Source organism: Dipteris shenzhenensis, chromosome 5 (genome assembly GCF_047967505.1).
Source record: "Dipteris shenzhenensis isolate YYH24624 ecotype China chromosome 5, Dip_SZ_1.0, whole genome shotgun sequence".
Taxonomy (NCBI): Eukaryota; Viridiplantae; Streptophyta; class Polypodiopsida; order Gleicheniales; family Dipteridaceae; genus Dipteris; species Dipteris shenzhenensis.
The window spans coordinates 774,205-788,697 of record NC_141600.1 but is presented as its reverse complement, the minus strand read 5'-3'; the positions used below and the strand labels follow the sequence as shown (position 1 = coordinate 788,697).

At 46.3% G+C, this 14,493-nt stretch overlaps 1 protein-coding gene across 1 annotated transcript in view; it reads left to right on the top strand.

The window, feature by feature from the left end:
* The window catches only part of LOC147901456 (Galactose oxidase/kelch repeat superfamily protein), a 230,931-nt gene that overhangs the window by 13,132 nt on the left and 203,306 nt on the right, over nucleotides 1-14,493 (top strand). Inside the window, exons 2-3 of the mRNA XM_087374795.1 lie at nucleotides 8,466-8,630; nucleotides 9,066-9,143. Coding sequence (XP_087230921.1) covers nucleotides 8,475-8,630; nucleotides 9,066-9,143 — 234 coding nt within the window. The 5' untranslated portion in view covers nucleotides 8,466-8,474. The remainder of the gene's footprint in view (nucleotides 1-8,465; nucleotides 8,631-9,065; nucleotides 9,144-14,493) is intronic.

Here is a 14,493-nt window from a genome sequence, read left to right as displayed (position 1 = left end):
GTCGGTTTTACAGACTGGGGGGGGGGGGGAAGACTGGTCAGCCTAAACAGACCAGCCAGTCGGCCCATTTAGGGCTGGCTGGTCGGTTGGTTCAAGGGGGCCTTGAGCCCTATAAAAGGAGAGGCCCTGGGCCTCATTTCACATCCAACATTCAGCAAGAGCAGGAGCAGACAGGAGCAGCCAGAAGCCACTCCCTTGGGCCCCACACTAGGAGTGAAGGAGAGTGGAAGGTGTGCTGCAGACAGAGTTCCCTAGAGGCTGGACCTTGGCTGTCTTCTAGGGCAGCGAGGTGTTGTGATCATCATCTTCAGGAGCAGCAAACCTGCAGCAGACAGGAGCAGCAGTTAAGGCATTCTTGGACCTACTCCCATGAGGTGAAGAAGACCTATAGAGAGCTGCAGACTGAGCTAGCAAGGTGCTGCCCACCTAGGCTGATGCACATGCAGTAAGGTGGAGAAGAACACTCCGGACAGAGAGTCTACAAACGCTCAAGGTGGAGCACGCGGGCTCAAAGATCTAGAAGTGCTTGACATCTAGTAGGAGAACCTTTTGATATTGTATCCTGTCCTACTTTGTGGACGGACGGAAATATAAAGTGTTGCTTCTATATTTGTCTCTGAGCATTGTCTATTTACTGGCTTGCACATCTATGCACATTAAGCTAAGAAGTTTGTGATTCCACACTCCACATCACACTATGTGAGCTCCTGGCATTACAATCAGTCTTCCGCTGTGCGTACCCTCCGTTGGGTAATTTCTAACATTTACCTTCTTTAAGCAGACTTTTCTTCTCATCATCTAGGACGTGTTTGGCTGTTAACATTTTGTACAATAGCTTTCTCCTTTCCTTTATTGAAAGGTTTACGAGGATTCAACTTCCTATCAGCTATTTCAGCCAATTTAGTGAGGTCTCTAAGGGTGGTTGGGTTGAACTTTTCAACCTCATACCTCACTTTCGGGCTTAGGGCTGCTAAATACTTTTTTCTTCTATCATCCTCACTCTTTTCAGGTAACTCTAAAGAGAGTTTCCTTAATATTTTCTTGGGTTGTAATTTGATTTGGAGGCTAAAGGGCTGATCCTCTTGCTGCGATTGGACTCTGGAGCATAGATTTCATGTAATGTGACCTGTCTTGGCATTTGGGATTCATTGGATAGCTCTACAAGGTGTATAGAGATCAAATCCTTATTTTCTACTCTTAGATAGTTGGATTTTGGAGGTACTGAGGTATGTGTCATGAAGAAGATTAGTATTTACTGGTTAACTTTGTTCTTTGTTGCAGGGTGTTTTTTGGCTGTTGGATCATCTTGTGGCTTCATGTTGGAGCACCTAGTTTATTTCTATTGTTAAACTCTGTTTTTCTTGAGAAGTTATAACAACTGTATTTCTCATTCTGCTTTTATCTTTGATAGGAATTCCAGAAAGGTTCTGTCTGAATGTTACGCTCTAGCCGAGGTAGCATGACCTCGGAAGAATCAGTCGACATTTCCCTTATAGGATCTATTTTTGTAATATATGCGTTTGCGCTTTATGTAAATGATCGGGAGGGATTAATGTCAAGGTCCTAGGTGAGGGCTGATAGCACCAGACTAGATAGATCTGAGACCAAGGGCCTAGTGCAAAGAATGTGCCTAGGGGCAAGGAATTAAATGCATCCCAAGAGAGGGGTGAAATGTTGCATTAGGAAGGCCCTATATGGATGACATGTGGCATCTAGATCTATCTAGGGATTTGGGGTCTGTCAAGGCTAGTGAGAGAAGTGGAGAATTTGATGATTTACGTGATTTAGAGATTGCTCTCTCTCTCTCTCTTGCTGGGAAGCTTTGGCAGTTTGGCTGGGTGGAAGATCAAGGTGCTACTCCCGTGATCTGAATCAGAGACTAGGATAGTAAAATCTGGTTACATTTGATATCAGAGCCCAAGGTTGGGAAGGTAGGAGAGAGACGAATCGACGCTAGTCAGGGAAGAAAGAAACGTATTGGCTGGCTGGTCGACGAACGAATGAGCTGATTGCAGCGATTCAACGAAGCTAGTTGGTACTGCGTCGACGGACGGTAGTTGGTTCCATTTGGTATTCGTAGGTGGCGCAGGAACGTGGAGGTCTTCGGTGAGATTTCTGAGTGGAACGCAGACTGGTCGTGCACAGGCTTCTTTAGCGTTCGGAGTTTCTGCGAAGCCCGTTGGCTATGGCGGGGGTCTTGAAAGGCACTATGGGTTGAAGAGCCTGCGAGAGGACTTGCGGTTCCAGTAATTAATTGACAGGCCTACGAACCAGAGGGGTGCCGTGACGACGGACACCCGAGGATATGTGACGGCGTCTGGTTGCGTAGTGCAGGCGTGGAGCGCAGACACATATTACGACACCCTTCGTGGGTTTAACGGAGACGTGGTGATCTTTGAAGAGCAAAGGAGCGTGGTGGCTGACGATTGGCTTCGGGATACCTGGCTACCTCAACCCGTGCCAGTCTTTGATTCGTTCCTTCAGACAAATTTCGATCAGAATTCATAGACCAGGAAGGCTCTTTGTCATTTCTGTCAATTCTATGTTTTTTTCCCTGATTTGGTTTGCTGATGCTCCGTTTGCGTGAAAAGTGACAAGTATGCATAAAATTTGATGCTGTAGCAAGAACAAATTATGCTTGAACAGCTTATGCCTGTGTGTTTCAGTTAGAATTAGATTGCAGGAATTTCCCTAGTACAGGGAAAAGCGCCATATGTGATACATGCCTGTATTAAATACGTGATCGGTGTGAAGGTGGGATTGCAGGAATTCCCTAGTATAGGGAATTGTGTTCAGAGTGTCAGTTTGTGATTACAGTGTTCTAAGGGTGTTTTATTAAAAAAAAAAAAAAAAAAAAAAAACCCCAAAACAAAACACCTATTGAACTAAATGGAAGCAGAAGAAGGAGCTTCCAGGAGGGACCCTGGTGAATCAGGAGTCCGGCCGACCCAGCAGGGATCGCGCCCAGTAGCTCATACGTTATCTGGCAGGATTGCATTGCTGGAAGATGCCTTGCAACAGTTGTTAGCACAGCAGTTACAAGCCAATGCAGGGCAGTCCGAACTTAGGAGAGTACTACAGAGTATGTCTGCCAGACCTTCTCGAGAGGAGAAGGGAAAGGCTCCAATGGAACCGGAGTCTAGTGTCCATACGGTCGAGCCTAGGAAGGCTAAAGTGCCAAATATTGCTAATTACAGACCGGAAAAGTATTCTGGTCGGATGAACGACCGTAGCTCCGATGTCATTGAGACCTGGCTACACAAATGGGACGAGGCGTTCGCCATTTGTGAGATCAGAAATGACATCAAAAAGATCCGCGAGGCCACCCATATGTTTAGTGAGGCTGCGGATCGGTGGTGGATTAAACAACAAAAAGACGGTATAGCATCCACTACCTGGGAGGGGTTTAAAAGAGAGTTCAAGAAACACTTCTTACCTCCTGACGAGGCATCCCGAGCTTGGGATCAATATAGGAACCTGCGTCAGAGAAATTTATCAGTGGCAGAATACACTGATAAGTTTCGAGAGAGTGTAATGAAGGTTGACGAACCCCTGCCTCAATCAATCCAAGTGAAAGATTTCATATTTGGATTGAATGACCGAATAAAAATGGAAGTTCGGGCTAAGTACGCGAACACGCTAGATGATGCAATAGCTATAGCCCTGAACTACGAGGATGCCAAGGGCAGCAAGCCAAGTGGGTTTGCACAGGTCGGAACCCAGTATGGGTATCCGAAGAAATCTGGGTTTAAGAAGAAGTGGACTAGTAGAGGGAGTGGTTCGCAGCCGAGTGGTCAAGCCAAGCAGGCGAGACCGGCTGAAACTCCTAAACCAAGTACCACCATTGGAGTGAAGAGAAAAGTAACTCCAATGGCAGCCCGGGCTTGGTCTAAGTCTCCCTTGAACCCGGAACAAAGGGAAAAAGCGAGGAGAGAAGGCTTATGCTTTGGTTGCCTTCAACCTCATCAGTGGAGAGATTGTCCACGTAATAAAGATCGTCGGATGGCTGAGATGGTGATCTCAGAGTGCGACGTGGAGATGCAGGGAAGTCCCAGAGCGGAAGAGATGCAGATTCAGCTAGCGGGATCTTCTCAGAGGTTAGTACCTTGTTTGTTCTGTGTGTCTGTTACTAAGTTAGTGACGAGTGCACCTGATAACATCCTATCTAAGCCCGCAGCAACGGGGTATACAGCCTTCAATGATACGGAGCTAATCAAAATGAAAGGGCAAGTGGCCAATCATGATGTCATTGTGTTGTTTGACTCAGCGTCAACTCACAATGTGATTAACTCCAAGCTCGTGAAGAGGCTGAAATTAAAGACAAGTCCATCTGACTATGCGTATACAGTCAGGATGGCTGATGGAAGTTCAACTGAAGTATGGGACTAAAGGGTTACCCAGTTGGAGCTTCGGATTCAGGACTATGCTGAGAAGCTTGATTTTGAAATGACTAAGCTTGCTCATGCGGATATAGCCCTGGGAATGGCGTGGCATTCTAGGAAGAATCCAGCCATTGATTGGAAAAAGCACGTATATCAATTCAAGATGAATGATGTGCTTTATGTCTTGCGAGGTGAAAGAGATATACCTCAGGGACCGTTGGTTTCCGTGATGGAAATCAGAAAGGCTCAAGTAGAGTTTTTATACCTTTGCATAGCATCGATAGAGTCGGTAGATGAGTCTTCAGCTAGCACTGATGTTACGCAAAGTGGTGAGATGGCCAAGCTGGCTAATCTTATAACAGAGGAGTTCTCTGAATGTTTTAGGGATGAACTACCTTATGGGTTACCTCCAGGGCGGAAAGTTCAGCATAAGATTGAACTGATCCCGGGGGCAGAACCTGTAAATAGACCTCCCTATAGAATGAGTTTTACTGAAGAAGCGGAGGTGCGTAGGCAACTGGAAGAATACCTCAAGTTGGGGCAGATTCAACCAAGTTTCTCACCTTTTGCTTCGCCAGTGATATTAAAGAGGAAAAAGGATGATACGTTTCGCCTCTGTATAGATTACAGAGCATTGAATAATATCACTGTTAAGCACAGGTATCCGATGGCTCGGATTGATGATTTGCTAGATGCATTACATGGAGCCGTGATTTTCAGCAAGATAGATCTTAAGTGCGGCTATCATCAGATCCGGATTAGAGCCGAGGATGTGCATAAAACCGCTTTTAGGAGCAGGTTTGGTCATTATGAGTTTTTGGTAATGCCCTTCGGACTTACCAATGCTCCAGCGACCTTCGTCATGCTTATGAACGATTTACTACGTCCGTATATCGGAAAGTTCGTAGTACATTTTATTGACGATATCTTGATATTCAGTAAAAGTATTACTGAGCATCGTGAACACTTAAGGATAGTGTTCAGTACTTTGAGGAAAGCCAGTCTTTATGTGAATAAAAAGAAAACTATACTGTGTATGGTTAGGCTTGAGTATCTAGGGTTCATAATTACTCCACAGGGGGTAGAAATGGATCCGAAGAAAGTGGCTGCGATACTAACTTGGCCAATCCCTCAGAGTCTGACCGCGTTGCGATCATTCTTGGGATTTGTCCAGTTTTATAGAAGGCATATCAAAGGATATTCCGAAATAGTATCGCCATTGACTGATCTGACCTCAGATAAAGTACCTTTTATTTGGGGACAGAATCAACAAGAAAGTTTTAACACCATAAAACAAGCTGTGGTCTCAGGACCGGTGTTAAAGATAGTTGATCCCCAGAAACCGTTGTTCCTAGAAACCGATGCAAGTGGCATTGCGGTAGGAGCAGTCCTCCTTCAAGAGGGAAGGCCAGTAGCCTTTGAAAGCAAGAAGCTTTCTCCCTCTCAAAGGAATTGGCCAACTCATGAATTGGAGTTGTATGCTGTTATCCATGCTTTGAAAACATGGAGGCATTACCTGTATGGTTCAGAGTTTTATGTGGATGTAGATCATGATACTCTGAAACATTTTTGTAAACAACCTGACTTGAGGGGCCGCCAAGCTAGGTGGGCAGAGCTCATGCAGGAGTTTAATCTAACGATTCGGTACCGAAGAGGAAAAGACAATAAGATAGCTGATGCGTTGTCTCGCATTATGCACAACCTGAGTTTCACGGTATTAGAGAGTGCTCTAATGACCGAGATCAGAGAAACTCAGAAGGTGGACGAGTTTGTCCAGAGCTTATGGCCTAAGGCTCATGGGTTAAAACCCGGGGAAAATGAAAAGGATGACCTGGCATCCAGAAAGGGCCAAACTTATGCAAGATATACCATAAGGGATGGTATGCTAGTTAGAAATGGCAAGGTTGTAGTACCTGGTCAGAATGATCTCAGGCAGAGAGTCATTCGACAATGCCATGATAGCCCGTGTGCGGGACATCCAGGAGTCGAGAAGACATATGATCTCGTGAAGCGAGATTTCTTTTGGCCAAAGATGAAAAAGCATATTCATGAATATGTGACACGGTGTTTCTCGTGTCAGGTAAGTAAGGCCGAACGGGTGAAGCCACCCGGACTTTTACAGCCCTTGGAAATACCACTAGGTAAGTGGGAGAGCATTTCCATGGATTTTATTGTAGGGCTACCTGCAACACAAGGAGGGTATAATTCTATCCTTGTGGTGGTGGATCGTCTAACCAAGATGGCTCACTTCATTCCGACTAGAGAGTCTGTTAGTGCCCCGCAAGTAGCGGATTTGTTTATTAGACATATATTTCGTCTGCATGGATTGCCTAGATCCATAGTGTCAGACAGAGATGTCAGGTTTACCGGTCACTTTTGGACAGCGGTATTTGAGACACTAAGGACTGAGTTGGGAATGAGTAGTGGGGATCATCCTGAGACGGATGGTCAGACGGAGAGAGTCAACCAGACTTTAGAGGATATGCTGAGGGCATATGTGTCATTGAGGCAACATATATGGGACAAGTGGTTGCCGTTGTTGGAGTTTGCCTACAATGACAGGAAACATTCATCTACTGGGTTCAGTCCGTTTGAGCTGAACTATGGTTATAGGCCAGCCAATCCAACTATAGTTGGAGTACCTCAGAAAGTGCCTAGTGCCGCGAACTTTGTAGTTCAGATGCGGGAGATGCTAGCACTTGCGAGAGCTAATATCCGTCAGGCTATGGATAGAGCCAAGGTGTATGCGGATGAAAATCGGTCTATAAGAGTATTTGAAGAAGGAGAAAAAGTTTTTCTCAGAATTCCTTCGCACTCGAAGTCGTTGACTTCAGGAGAGTGTGCTAAGTTATCACCTCGATACTGTGGGCCGTGGTTAATTCTAAAGAGAATAGGCAGTGTAGCCTATAAATTAGAGTTGCCACAGGGGTGTAAGGTGCACCCGGTTTTTCATGTTTCACGTTTAAAGAAATTTTTACATACTGGTGACTCACTAATCGAAGGTGTGGTTTTGTTTCAGGAGATAGAGGATATTGCAAGGCGCAAACCAACAAGAATCCTGGACCGAGGAACAATGCAAATACGAAATCGGAAGATACCCACGGTGTTGGTTGCATGGCATGGTCAGCCTCTATCCGAAGCTACCTGGGAATCCGTATATCAGTTGCGGAGAGTGTTCCCAGACTTTATCATCGAGGACGCTGATGTCTGAAGAGGGAAGGAATGTTATGCTCTAGCCGAGGTAGCATGACCTCGGAAGAATCAGTCGACATTTCCCTTATAGGATCTATTTTTGTAATATATGTGTTTGCGCTTTATGTAAATGATCGGGAGGGATTAATGTCAAGGTCCTAGGTGAGGGCTGATAGCACCAGACTAGATAGATCTGAGACCAAGGGCCTAGTGCAAAGAATGTGCCTAGGGGCAAGGAATTAAATGCATCCCAAGAGAGGGGTGAAATGTTGCATTAGGAAGGCCCTATATGGATGACATGTGGCATCTAGATCTATCTAGGGATTTGGGGTCTGTCAAGGCTAGTGAGAGAAGTGGAGAATTTGATGATTTACGTGATTTAGAGATTGCTCTCTCTCTCTCTTGCTGGGAAGCTTTGGCAGTTTGGCTGGGTGGAAGATCAAGGTGCTACTCCCGTGATCTGAATCAGAGACTAGGATAGTAAAATCTGGTTACACTGAAACTTTGAAATATTATTCTTTTAGGTCTCACTGAGAATAAGAAAGATATTAGGGTTTTCAATCCTGTTAGGGGTAGTCCTCGTTTAGATCCCCTGCTGCATTCCATTTCCTTAGGCTTAGTTCTCCGACTAACCCCAATTCTTTATGGATGCCAGGTGTGATATTTGGAAGTTTTGTTGTTTTAAATTAACTTCAATTTGTGCCTATTCAAATTCAAGTAAACCAATAAAGTGTTAGTGGAAATGTAGCTTCCATAAAGCATGATTTTGAGAAATTCCAACCCCCTAGAATTGAAACTCAATGTGCAGTATTATATGAAACTCAATGAGATCGATATATTTGGTGTAGGTTTGCCTTTGTATTCTCAAATTTGTGCTTGTTTTAAATGCAGGGAGAGGCCATGAGCTCAGAGACTACTCCGTCACCGGACAGCTCGCAAGGTGTTGAAGATGGCAGCGGAGTTTCTGGTGGTGATAGGAAACTCGATTTTGTCAAAGACAACCGGAACTGGAGTGCTGTTCGTCCTTCCGGGAACAAGCCTCGAGCTCGATACTATGTATGTGTTGCTTTTCATATCCCTCTTTGAGCTAGTAACTATGATTCACAAAAAACAGTTTTCTATAGATAGAAATTTTATATTTACATCAAGTGCACAAGCCTTTTGGTCTGTGTAAAATCTACAATATGTAGCTTACTCATAATCTTGTGGTCATCAATGAAAAATAATTCAGAACTTTGTGGGTTTAGGTATGCTATTACAATACATGCTTGCAGTTGGATAAAGTTGGTTTACTTCAGCTTACTGCTGAACACGTTAACTATCTTATGCTATCAAAAGAAGTAGAGGGTATATAAATATCTAGAAAATTTGAAGCTCAGCATCATTCAACTCTTATCCTTCTTTAGTATGCAAAATTTGTTGCAAAATTAATGTCGATTCTTTTAAACCTTGCTGTGTTGGGAAATGACTTAAACAAATCCTTTTTTTCAGCATGCTGCAGCTGTCATCGGAAGAAAGATGCTAGTGGTGGGAGGCGATTCTGATCTTGGAATGCTTAATGATGTGCAGGTTCGGATTCAGCCATTCCTAATGTTTTGACCTTTTACGTAAACCACTTGTGCCTGTGTGCATGCGCTCGCTTGTGGTTTGATGTTGGCATTTCTTCTGTTTCTAGGAGGGATACCTACACAGGGCTAGATAAGGTTTAATGCTCTATCTATGAGTCTTCCACTGTGGGTACCCTCTGTTGTCATTTCTAACAATTGCCTTTGCCATGGGCCATAAAGGCTCACTCATAAAGCTTCTGCGTCCTTTTCCCTTCTAAAAGCACAGAGCTTACCTTATCATCAAACTTTTCCCTCTCTGACAAAGTGAGTGCATCCAAGTAGATTTTGGTCCCCTTCAGGCATGCTTGCATGCTCATCAGGTTGGATCTATCGATTGCAGTTCGGAGTTTCAGCACTAATGGTCTTGTTGGTATCTCCGTCTTCCCTACCCTCCAAGCTGCCTCACATGTAAGGTTGACTCCCAGCTTGGCAAATTGGGCTTGAGCATCTGCCATTGGGGTATCTCCCACTGCGAAACCTCTAACTAGGACATTCATTGCTTTACCGGTCCGTCTTTTCTCTTCCTCTAGTGTCTTAGAAATGAACTCTTTTTTGGGGGCTGCTGATCCCTTTTTAACAACTTCTGTCCATTCAAGCATCACTTCTTTCCCCTTGTTGAGCTGTTGTGCGGACTCAGCATGCTTACCATTCATGGTAGTCTGCATGGCCTCCATCTCTTTCTTAAGAGCTGCATTTTCTGCTTTGAGCTCATCCATAACTTTGCTGCCTCCATCTGATGTTATTTGCTTGCCCTTCATTTGTTGTAGCTCAGCCCCCAATGTGTGTACTTGGTCTTGTAGCTTGGTTTGCTCATTTGAGCTCCTGATGTACAAGGCAGACACGTGGACATCAGGGACCTGCAGCAGCCTGATTGCGCAGGGATTTCCAGCAAGGATAGACGGCGCAGCAGTACAGAAGGGTACGGTATGCATACATGGCTGTACGGGGCTGGTGAAGGCCTGGCAGGAGGCAAGGATGCTGCAGTTGGAAGGCACCTACATGAAGAAAGATACGGGGCAGATGGCAGAGGCTTTGGGCAGGAGTACAGCTTGCAATAGGGTCTCCAGCAGCAGCAAAGGGCAGCCTAGCAGCAGCCCAAAAGGGCCTGGCTAGGGCCCTTATATAGGGCTAGGCCCTTGCCTAGATTGGAGGGCCTAAAGGCCCTAGAAGTGTGGGCCAAAGGGCCCTAGTTTTGTGAGCCCTTAAAGGGCTGGACCAGCAGCAGACTGGTCGGCCAGTATGAAGCTGGCTGGTCGGTTTTTATGACAGGCCCCTGGGCCTATAAAAGGAGGGCCTCCAGCCCTCATTTATTATCCAACAGTTCAGCAAAAGCAGGAGCAGACAGGAGCAACCAGGAACCACTCCCTTGGGCCTGACACTGGGGGTGAAGGAGAGTTGAAGGTGAGCTGCAGACTGAGTTCCTAGAGGCTGGACCTTGGCTGTCTTCTAGGGCAGCAAGGTGTTGTGATCACATTCTCTGGATCAGCCCTCTGACAGCAGACAGGAGCAGCAAGAAGGCAAGCCTTGGGCCTATACACAGGAGGTGAAGGTGACCCTGAAGGAGCTGCAGACTGAGCTTGTGGCAGCCCACCTAGGCTGGTTTCCAGAGAGCAAGGTGGAGAGGATCGTTCTGGACGGAAAGTTTACAGACGCTCGAGGTGGAGCACGCAGACTCGAGTCTAGAGATAGCCAGCAGATAGGAGAAGGACCTTGTGGTTAGATTAGAGGACCACACCATTGGTGGGACTCTGGATCTATCTCTTTTGTATTGTGTCCATAGTGTTGGATGGAAATATAAAAGTTTTGGTGTCTTCTATATCTAGCTGGTTTTCTTGTCTATTGATGAGTCCACACACATATTTCATGCACATTAAGTAAAGAAGTTTGTGATTCCACACCCCACACGTACACTGTGTGAGCTCCTAGGCATTACTATAAATCTTCCGCTGTGTGTACCCTATGTTGGGTCATTTCTAACATGGTATCAGAGCCCAAGTAGGAGGCTCACACGTGTGGGAGCCTGAAGGCAGAGACCTTGCTGAAGGGCGACCCTGATTCAGAAGCTCTAGGGAATCGACTTCCACGACTGGAGGATTGTGCCCTTGCGAGAAGGAGGGTGACTCAGGTTTAGTCAGGTGCGTTTAAAGTTCGCAGTCCAGGTGATGTACTTTTGTTGCAGACCTTGCCAAAAGAAGGACGGGTTGAAACAGACCCTCAGAGCATGGTGCTTGGAAGACTCCAGGTTGTTCACTCATTATGAGGGGGACAACTGGAAGGTCGTGATGGCTGGATTGCTCGAATTCGAAGGCAGGAACGTGACTGAAGGAGGTGGTGCCAGGAAGTGCTACCAAAGATGGACCTATGTACCAAGATGGTGTGCAGAAGCGGAAGCGGACCTGGTGGAGCAGGAGCCACTGGATGAAAAGCCAGGAAAAGATTTCGACATCGAAAAGTTCTAGAGGACTACGACCAGAAAGTTAATGGAGCATCTTCATCAACGTGTTGGCATTGGGCCTGGATGTGTCGGTGAGAGGGGGTGTTGGAAAGGTCACCTCCCCATCTGTAAGCCCCCAAATGAGGAGAGTGTGGTGGAGGGAGACCTAGGGCAGAAGATGCCTAGAGAAGAGAAAGGGAGGGGGACTGCCACATGGGCAGCACCTCACACAAAGCAAGAAGGGTACCTGGCAAGTCGTGGAGCTCTTGATGTATAGGGCAGACACGTGGACATCAGGGACCTGCAGCGGCCTGATTGCGCAGGGATTTCCAGCAAGGACAGACGACGCAGCAGTACGGAAGGGTATGGTATGCATACATGGCTGTACGGGGCTGGTGAAGGCCTGGCAGGAGGCAAGGATGCTGCAGCAGGAAGGTGCCTGCATGAAGAAAGATACGGGGCAGATGGCAGAGGCTATGGACAGGAGTACAGCCTGCAATAGGGTCTCCAGCAGCAGCAAAGGGCAGCCTAGCAGCAGCCCAAAAGGGCCTGGCTAGGGCCCTTGCCTAGATTGGAGGGCCTAAAGGCCCTAGAAGTGTGGGCCAAAGGGCCCTAGTTTTGGGGCAGCAAGGTGTTGTGATCACATTCTCTGGAGCAGCTCTCTGACAGCAGACAGGAGCAGCAAGAAGGCAAGCCTTGGGCCTATACACAGGAGGTGAAGGTGACCCTGAAGCAGCTGCAGACTGAGCTTGAGTGGTAGCCCACCTAGGCTGGTTTCCAGACAGCAAGGTGGAGAGGATCGTTCTGGACAGAAAGTCTATAGACGCTCGAGGTGGAGCACGCAGACTCGAGTCTAGAGATAGCCGGCAGATAGGAGAAGGACCTTGTGGTTAGATCAGAGGACCACACCATTGGTGGGACTCTAGATCTATCTCTTTTGTATTGTGTCCATAGTTTTGGACGGAAATATAAAAGTTTTTGTGTCTTCTATATCTGGCTGGTTCATTGTCTATTGATGAGTCTGCACACCTATTTTGTGCACATTAAGTAAAGAAGTTTGTGATTCCACACCCCACACGTACACTGTGTGAGCTCCTGGGCATTACTATAAGTCTTCCGCTGTGCGTACCCTCTATTGGGTCATTTCTAACACTCAAGGAATGGTCGCGATAGAATCTAGTCCTGGTGGGGAATTCCTGGTCCCCTCCCCATGTCCATGATGTACAAAGCTAGAGGAGGTCTAACCGTATGATACGGTTGATCTCATCCCATGGGGCAAGAGGATCGGGAGCATCCAAGCTATAAATGGATGCTCAAGTATGTGTGGGTGTGTGGATTTGTATGTGTGAGAGCATATTTTTATACTATGGTCTACACCCACTGTTGGGCGCTGATGACGTCAGTGGGGATGTCATAGTAGCTAGTCCCTGCTATGCATGATGGAGTTTATGGTTTTCAACCTTGTGAGTGACTATCATGAGCTTGAAACTGCACTATGTTGTGTTTTTAGAGGATGAGTTTGGGAATGTTTCTGGATTCATCTAGGTATATGCTTCTACCGTATTAGCGGCATGCAAATTTCACCTTGTGAAGTTTTCGTCCAAGTTGCGGCCTGCTAGTATTTGATAATTCTTTCTATCTTAAATGGTGCGTTGTCCTATCAGCTAGATTTAGATTTAGATATGCTCGTTGGGGAGAGACTAAAATGAAAATGTTTAGACTTCACAAGCAGTTGTAGCTTGAATGAAGAGATTTCGGACTACCTTTTGATTAGCCTTCTCTTTTAGTGCTAGCGTTCGTCATGGCTGAGTCTGCCCTTCACCTCCGGAGTGCCGACAAAAACTCAGTACGAAGACTTTGTATAAATGGATGCTCAAGTATGTGTGGGTACGTGGATTTGTATGTGTGAGAGCATATTTTTATACTATGGTTTACACCCACTGTTGGCACTGAAGACATCAGTGGGGATGTCATAGTAGCTAGTCCCTGCTATGCATGATGGAGTTTATGGTTTTCAACCTTGTGAGTGACTATCATGAGATTGAAACTACATTATATTGTGTTTTAGAGGATGAGTTTGGGAATGTTCTTGGATTCATCTAGGTATATACTGGAAGTGGGGGAGATCATCCATATGAATGCCATGTCTGTCAAACCATTTAGAAATGCATGCATACCAAGCCATGCGAGCTTCACTCTCAGTGCCACAAGGGCGTGAGTTTTGCACTTACATGTGGGAAGGACCCTAGAAAGCTAAGGGGTAGGGCCTCAGGATGTGGGTGTGTAAGATTTCCCCCTGGGGATTGATGCCTTGGGGGTGAATTGGTGATTAGGTCCAAAGAGGGGGAGAAATACCCTTAGGACTCAAGCTGCCCATTGGTTTGGTTCCACTAGAAGGGGCAAGGGGCAAATGAGCTTTTAAGTTGGTCATTGGTTTGACCCCATAGGGCTTAGGGCCACATTAACGACCTTGGGGGCAATTCAAAGTGTGGGCTGCCACGTGGCAAGGAATTCTTTGGAAGGATTTGGCTGCCAATGGGTGTATGGGGGATGGCGTGAGCTTGGGGAGCTTTTGGAAGAAGCCATGGGCACGCACAGGAGCTGAGGGGCTACACGGTTGTAAGAGAAGATGCTACTGGCTGTGTGTACCTTGACAGTAATTAACGCTGGCGTAGTCCCGTACAGCCTGTGTACGGTTGCAGTCTTCTGCTGTGTATGGATGACGTACAGTTTTGTACAGACAGCTCATTGTTTGGTATGGTCAACCTACAGGCTGCTTTGCATGGGATGTTGACAAGATGAGTGTGGCTTCTCTACGATTGATCATTGGTCCTGTACTTATGCTCAAGAGGGCACTAGTGGTACAAAAGGGGATTGT